Below are 8,057 nucleotides of genomic sequence, written 5' to 3'. Positions count from 1 at the left end.
CAATAAGATACAGGAATCATAATTAGAAGATATAACTGTTAGCTTACATGCACCACAGCCGGACACGTAAACCCTAAAAAACCCGCTATGGGAAAAAAATAGGGACCGTGTACCCCCAACCAATGCTATGGCGCCACCTTTGGGGTTTTAAGATTTACAACAATTTTACAAAAGAAGCAAGGTAACAAATAAATAAACAGATGAAATAATCTAAACAACGTAGTGTGAAGCGGAGGAAGGCTGACCGTAGAATGTCACAACTTTCTCAACGGACACTTTTCAAACCGCCTAACCGTGAGGCCTCACGCACTTCCCTCGCCCCAGTTTTCTGATACGTGTCGGCAAAATATTAATTTATGTTAATCAGGACCAACACAAATTACATTTCTCGTCCCCAGAGCTTGTCCCTCTTAGCCAGCAGAGCCTGGGGCACAAGGAACAAGTGGCTCTGGGACGCGTGATTTGATTGGCTAAGTCTTCAACAAAGAAATTTAGCAAATCAAATCAACCGTTTTAAAACCCTTTTGTTGAAAGGGATTGATGTTGTTTTGATTTGATTGGTTAGATTTAAATTTCCTTCATTAAAATTCTGGCCAATCAAATCTTCTGTCCCCAGAGCCACTTGTTCCTTGTGCCCCAGGCTTTGCCGGCTATTAAAGAGGTACAAGTGGCTCAGGGGACAGGAATTCATCACTCTGCAACAAAGTGCTCCTATTACACGTCTTCAGTAGCCTGTGTAGGAACATCTTTAAACAGAATTTCCTGCTTTAGTGAAGAAAAAACATCCAATTCACGAAGTGTTTTGCTGCACAGTCGCACTGCCCTATTGTTGGAGAATGTTTCGCATAATTTATTTTCTCCCAACCTCCATCCCAGGCTCTCTCCTTTTCCTACCATGTCAAGGAGAACTTAGGAACAAGGTTGGCTAGCGCTGACCTTGTCTCCCAACGATCTGTCATTGACATGATTTTCCAAACGAGTTCCAAAAACAAAACAATTGCACTTCACGGCTGGTCATATTTTATTCAAAACAGGTCTCACTCAGTGAGTGAGTTCTTCCTTTGACCAATTGACAAATGATTGACAAAATTTTGTCACATCCTTGCAGTTGATTTCATATTTTTGCTGTAATAAATTACTCAGTTACAATGGTAAAAATATAATTATTGCTCACTAGAACTAACTACTAAATTGCGCTCTGAACTTTTTAGTAACAAAGCACTATTAAAAGTGACATTTGTCACAAATATTTTGGTAAATGAAATTATCCTTACAGTCAAAACACTTCAAGCGTTCCTGTCAAGGGTAGATTAATGATTCCATTATTGCAAATTTGATTGTATTCTTTGCTTCAATATTCCATTCTTGAATTGAATATTTTGATGTTCAAACGGCGACTCGATTCAAAACTCGAATGTTGATTTCATTCGTGCGACAGACACGTGAGAATTTGAAAAAGTTCCCCAATTTGCATGAAACAGGTCAACGACATTTTTCCCACTTTTTCTGCTGCCAGTAGTCAAATTTGCAATAATGGAATCATTAATCCGTCCTTGACAGGAACGCTTGAGGTGTTTTGACTGTAATCATTTTAATTTTTTTCTGTACACAAATGATGGAAACTAAACCCTTGTGTTTCACACTAAAGGGAAATAAATTTTTGTAACTATCAAAATACTGTATAATGTACTACAATTCATTTTTTTAATTTTTTTGCCTTTGTTTCAAAGGATCATAAGGAATTTTTTTCGAAGGAGAATGGTAAGAAATGTAATAAACTTCAATATAAACTATGGGAAAAACAACCACAGCATTTTATAATGGATGCCCGGGGGGGGGGGGGGTACTCCCTATAATGGCCTATACGGGGAGGCTCCGCCCGAAAGGGGTACCTTTTTCAGGATCCAGGTATATAAAAGGGTAGGGATTTCACAAGTTTAGGTATACGAAAGAGTATAGAAATCTGTCATTTAGGTTTTTGAAAGGGCTTTTAATTAAAATATTTCGAACAGATGCAATTTATGGCTGTATTATTTCAATTTATTAAGCGCTACTTGAAAATGAAAAGAAAACGTCATGTTTTAAGTCTATACCATGACTTTCAGGTATATGAAAGGGGTACCTTTTTCATTAATAAGTATATGAAAGGGGTACAATTTCTGGCAAAATGGTATATAAAAGGGTAAGGGGAAAGAGCTCGGGGCGGAGCCTCCCCGTACAAAACTTTTTTGAGTACCCCCCCCCCCCCCCCCCGGGAATGGACGAGAGAAAATGGAAGCTCAAAAGTGGCACTGCCTATCAAGAGAAGAGAGGAATTGAATTGTGAATTGAAACAATTGCTAGATACTTCTAAGAAACAAGACTGCAAGGCTGATCATACTACTTAAAGACTCTGTGAGACACCAACACTTCTAAGAGTTCAAAATTGTCAATGTTTGAGATCTTATGCTTAGCATTCCTGTCGTGTCCTGTGCAATAAGGGTGTCATGTCCTGCAACAGCTGTGTCAGAGGCTTTAAAGTTCACCTCAGAGTAGTGTCTGTGACACAAGCACTCCTTACATGAGACTTAACTCCTCGACATGAAGGCCTTTGCTTTCTGAGCAAACTGCCTTAAATAACTAATATGCATGTACATATTGCTTTGTATTTATCATAAATTATTCCTGATGTGATCAGTTTCCATCCTAGTCATAACTGAACTGCCATTTTTGATAGTCGGTATCGTCACAGATCCCCATCTTCACAGAAGATGTTCCCACGGAAACCATGCACAGGCCTGATGCTGTGTGGTACAGCTGAAGAGTCTTCTGAAAGAAAAAGAAATAGAATCAAGTTCCAATCTTGAAATAGAAATTCTCCTTACTTATTGCGAGTATATTTGTGTAAGTTAGTTTTGAGAGTTTGAAGCTACATCTAAATAATTTCAAATAAATTGTTTATCTAGCCCTCTGCACACATTGCAGGCCTATGGTGTTTGTTAACATTGTCAAAAGAAATTTCATTTTGACCACTATTGAAAACTTAAGGTTCAAGGTCACATGCAAGTCACCAAAATTTAGGGTAACATTTGCAGCATTCAAAATTCTAGTATCCTCTCACTTTGCGGAAACGCTGATGGCCCAGTATAACATTGTTAACTTGTCTGTAATTAAAAAAAATCTTTTTTATCTCCTACCAAAAGAAGAGGGAGGTGACACTGTGTGTTATTGGGGGGGGGGGGCGAGGAGTAGGAGGTGGAGGAGGCAGTGCATTTTTCTTGTTTCCACAGGAATTTAAGTTTCATGTATCAGAAAACACTACATGTATTTGGGTAGAACTTGCCAATCAGTGGCAGGCAAGCATGTCACTAGTGTGGTCATATAATTTTGATTGTTCCATGTCCTAAAATTATTTCCGGGTTCAAATAATGTTCACAAGTTTGAATTGAAGTACTCTACCTTATTATATCGCCACTCCTGAGTTTCTCCTTGACCATGACACTTCATGACCTTAGGCACATTGCTATGTCTGGTCACTTCTAGACATAGCAAGCTGTCAATCTTCAACTCATTGTCTTGATTTAGTGACCAGAACTAAAACAAGATAAAATATTTTTCATAAACCACAAATCTTCAATGAAAAAAATGTAAAGTAACCCATTCACGTAATTATTATCTTCAACAACAGTAACTGTACGTAGAACTTTACACACAAAGTTTTGTGTTTTGGGGAATGCATGACATTAATTTTTTGACTTGAATCACAGTGCATTTGTTCAAAAGCAAAAAAACACTATCCACTGAGGAATAAAAGTTGCATGATCAAGGGATCAATTTCTCTTAAATAAAGTGATTTTGCAGTTAATGTTTTGCAGAGTTTGAGATCATTTGACATTGAATCTAGAGGGTGAAGTGCGTAGTTCCATAAAATATCCATACCTTCCCATCGGAAGGGATTTTTTTTATTAGAACCCCCGCCCCCTCTGGAAATTTCAAAATAACTTCATACATTTCTATAAATTGTGTGGTTCCAGAAAATATCCATACCCCCACCACGGAGGAAATTGGAAATTCCAGGGGGTGGGGGGGTCAAGGGCCCAGGAAATTCCGAAGAGGAGGGGGTTGCCAGTGGAATTATGTTTCCAGACGGTCAAGTTTGATGCAGTGCAAACTAGTTTCAAAAATCGTTTCTTACCTACTCTACAAGTGTTTTACATAGCAAAAATAGCACTCTGGGTTCTTGATTCACAATCGCTTTACATTTAAAACGGGTTTTTTTTCTCCTGAAAGCACACTGAAAGCAAATAATTTCACTGAAATCCTCCATGTTCGTTCGTCCGCCATTACTTGTTACCAGTCCCCCGAAACTTGTCACGTGGTTTGACCGAAAGGCACTGGTGTCAAGGGTTGCTTGTTTCACGTTCGATCGAAGGAAAATCGTCCTTGTTTGTGAAAAGTTTCATGTTTATTAGCGATGAAAATAGTGTAATGATGTCAGAAACTCGAGATTAACATGGTTTTGTTATTTCTGGCTATTTGTTTGTAATTTTCCTGTTAAATTTTGCTTTCTCAGCGAGCATTAGCGATTTTGCGATCGCGTTTACGCTGAATGTTTATGGTTTATATCAACACTTCAAATCCGTGTTCTGATACATTTTAATAGCGGTTTTCTAAAGCGATTGGAATGAAAAGGGATGGATGGTTATACAACAAGGTAATTTGACAAGTGACTACCAGATATTTTGTTTGTTTACTTTTGAGGAAATTTCTTATTTTGTCTTCAGCAGTACATGTAACGTATGTATCGTTCTAACATATCTTCCCGTTCCGATCGATCAGTTATACACTGTAACTGTTTACAAGAGAGGTGGCCTAAAATTTAGAGCATTGTACAATTTATCTTTTTTTTCCAGAGGGGCTGGGGGGTACGCAATATACTTTTGGAAATTCCGGAGGGGTGGGGGGGGTTTATTTTTCTTAACAAAAACGGAAATTCCAGAGAGGTGGGGGGTCTTACGTGATATACCCTCCGTGGTGGGGGTATGGATATTTTCTGGAACCACACATTTGTTGGTCTTGGAGGACCCCCACCCCCAGGAATATCCAATCCTTTCTTCTGAAGGGGGAGTATGGACATTTACTGGAAGTACAAAGTGTTATCAGAAAACCTCACCAAAAGGCTTAAAAATTAAAATCAGATTTCATACTGATCCTAAATAAGCTTAATCGCTCTTTGAACAAACAGAATCAGACTTAACCTAACAGTCCTAACACTATTATAATTACATGCATATTATAAAGCTGCAGGGTAAAGTGTCTCTCAGTGGTCAGTTACTGGTTTAATGTCAACAATATATCATGGTAGACATTGGCAAATTACACAATCAATAACTGTTCACAAGTCAGTTCCCACCTTTGCATTAGTCTCATGACAATTGTGTAGCAGAGCAGAAGCTTTCTTTTCACTTGCACGACCAGGAGTGTCAAGACACAAGGAGCTGCCAACATTTAGAAGCTGTTGTGTAAAACAGAGACCATGAGGTCACAAAAAACAAAGTCCACTTTATTTCTTTTGTGTGAGACTAACAGATATATTGTTTGAAATAAGCCTCTCTCTCATAACCCCCACCAAAATTCTTGAAAAGAAAACTGTATTACCACAATCTTTCAAGTTGCGACCATCTAAGCAGCCATCGCGATAAGAATTTTCGAACTGGAAACTAAATTGTAGAACAAGTTGCCGTCCTTGCGACTACAAGACAACTGCTCCACAGGTTAAGCAAGCTATCATCCAAACTTACAAAAGCTGCTCTGTGCATTTATAGTTTTACTTTGAAAAATGTGTTGTTCTGCTATTAAAACCTACTGGGAACCAGTACCACAGCATTTCTGGGATTTGTAAACCAATCTTTTATTCTTTTTTTTTTTTTTTTTTTTTTTTTGTAACTTGTTGTTTTTTTTGTTTTCATAAGTTTTGTCAGGGAAAAATTTTGCGTTTCATTTTTGGTGTGTTGATTTACAGATAGTAATATTTTAGCGAACAAAAGTTTCTATTAGCAACTTCACTTAAATAGATGCAGTCGAAGCTCTCATAAGCAGACACCCTCGGGACGCGAAAAAAGTGTCCGCAACTGGAGCTGGCCGCTTACGTGAATGGTTCTTGTAAGCGGCCACTAGAGGTGTAGGGGATAGATAGCCACTTACGGGAGCTTGCCCAGCTAACATAATGGTAATATGCATGTTAGTGGTGTTTCGAAATGTAACCAGACGTGGATGACGACAAAACAAACACTAAAATATGGTACTGTATTACAGTAAAATCATTGTGACGAACAGCGATGTGAAGTTGATTGATTAATACAAGATACAGAGGTTTTTTATATGATTTTCTTTGCGGTGTCTGCTTACGGGAGCTTAAAAACAAAGAAAAAGTCTAAGTCGTAATCTCGGAAAGTGTCCGCGGCTGCTTACGGGAATGACCGCTTACGAGAATGTAAAAATACAGAGTTTGTATGGGAGTAAAAACGGAGTTTCTAGCAAGGTGGCCGTAAGTAGAGCTGTCCGCTTACGAGAGTGTCCGTTAAGAGAGCTTCGACTGTAGTCGCCAAATGGCCAATACAGAAAAAAGTTAACTTGAAGGGTTGTACCGGTACAACTTAAATTACATACAGATTTCAAACCAAATAATAACCTAACTTGTTTCAAAATACAAACCCCTCCCACGGGGCTGCAAAGAATTTTTTTTTCATTTGAAAGGACATATGTCCTACTAATATAAGACACCATCTTGGTCGGACAAAACCAAATTGTGGTCGGTCATATTTTTATTCACTGTTGCCGTAAAATGATTTATGATCAAAAAATTGTCCGGATATCATGTCCGACCACAATTGGGATTTCGTCGGACATTAGCAAATTTTGGTCGGCCAATGTCCGATGACCGACGGTTATTTGCAGCCCTGCTCCCATAACATAAGCCCAGTGTTTTAAGTATCACTTACGTTTCCCTTCCTTAAGATCACAGGGTTTTTCTGCGACAAATGCTGCCAAGTACCACCATTGCCAGCTCCACCTTCTTGAGGAAGCATTAATTCAGGGTAGACATTTTCCACATACCATTTAAAACTCTTACAGTGCAACTTCTTCCTTAACGCCACCCTAGAAGTCACGTTCCCGAATGGTTTTCCCACCAAATCTTTCTTGGTTTGGTAAAAATACTTTTTGTAATCATCAAGCCAGACTTCGGCAACTCTCATGGAGTTATACGACATAGTGTCCCCTTGTGAATCTGATCCATAAGGCCGCCACTTGCGGAACAGATGCCCAACTCTAGAGCAAGGGATAATCTCAAGAGTGCCCCCACACATCCAGATCTAAATGGAAAATAAAAGAAATTTAAAAAGTTATTGTTTCAAATGATAATACAGTCTAAGTAACAAACACCTCGCTTTGCATGTTCAATATATAAATTTCCTCTTTTCAAAGATGTCTAAGATGCAACTCTAAAAAATTCCATCTACTGATGATGCAAATCTGCAGAAGGTAGTAGGGTTGGTTTGGAGTTTGTGTATTGTGGTAATTTCATCAATTTTAATCATGAACTGCAGTTTTGTGGTATTCTCCAAACCTGTGGGATGCACATCCTTAGTGTTTTGGTTGATGATAGCTGGTTTTAAAACTTATCCTACACATTTTTCAGACCATTTTTGGATATCTGTTCATAACAGAAACAAAGCAAAACAGCCTTATTCTGTAAGACAAGTTTAATGTGTAATAAAATAGCAAACAGTTGTACTTGATCTTAAAAGTCGTGTCATTGTTTTCAATGTTTTCGTAAACTTTTGCCTTGTTTTTTGCAACAATGAAACTGCTAGCCATATACAGGCTAACTATGACATTGCTGGTATTTTCCAAATTTTTCACAGTATTCTGGTATTTGCTGAATTTTTGCAGCATAATTTGCATTGTTTGCCCCTCCCCCCCCCCCCCCTCTCCCCCAATGTCCCCCCTTCCACAGAGATCTTCCGAATTTCTCTGACTAACTCTAGTGCTACAAATTAATAGTGAATGTTCGTTAA

At 38.4% G+C, this 8,057-nt stretch overlaps 1 protein-coding gene and 1 long non-coding RNA gene across 3 annotated transcripts; both read right to left on the bottom strand.

Moving 5' to 3' along the window:
• Positions 1–1,003: 1,003 nt before the first annotated feature.
• LOC144641027 (uncharacterized) lies at positions 1,004–2,250 on the bottom strand. The gene is made up of 2 exons (XR_013568483.1): positions 1,582–2,250; positions 1,004–1,269 (listed from the first exon to the last, which is right to left on the bottom strand). It is a non-coding gene; the product is annotated as an uncharacterized LOC144641027 (long non-coding RNA).
• Position 2,251: 1 nt separating this feature from the next.
• Positions 2,252–7,375, bottom strand: LOC144641026 (polypeptide N-acetylgalactosaminyltransferase 11-like). 2 transcript variants are annotated; one of them, XM_078500084.1, is made up of 4 exons: positions 6,981–7,375; positions 5,393–5,494; positions 3,439–3,573; positions 2,252–2,808 (listed from the first exon to the last, which is right to left on the bottom strand). In XM_078500084.1, exons 1-4 carry the CDS (start codon positions 7,344–7,346, stop codon positions 2,686–2,688), a joined length of 726 nt encoding a protein of 241 aa, XP_078356210.1. In that variant the 5' UTR covers positions 7,347–7,375; the 3' UTR covers positions 2,252–2,685. The 2 variants fall into 2 exon arrangements, with proteins under 2 accessions (XP_078356210.1, XP_078356211.1); XM_078500085.1 differs by having other exon boundaries at positions 2,252–2,805; positions 6,981–7,374.
• Between the last annotated feature and the right edge of the window lie 682 nt (positions 7,376–8,057).

The sequence above is a fragment of the Oculina patagonica genome, unplaced genomic scaffold (assembly GCF_052425735.1).
Source record: "Oculina patagonica isolate OP01 unplaced genomic scaffold, crgOcupat unplaced620, whole genome shotgun sequence".
NCBI classification, from domain to species: domain Eukaryota; kingdom Metazoa; phylum Cnidaria; class Anthozoa; order Scleractinia; family Oculinidae; genus Oculina; species Oculina patagonica.
This window is presented reverse-complemented; position numbering and strand designations above follow the sequence as displayed.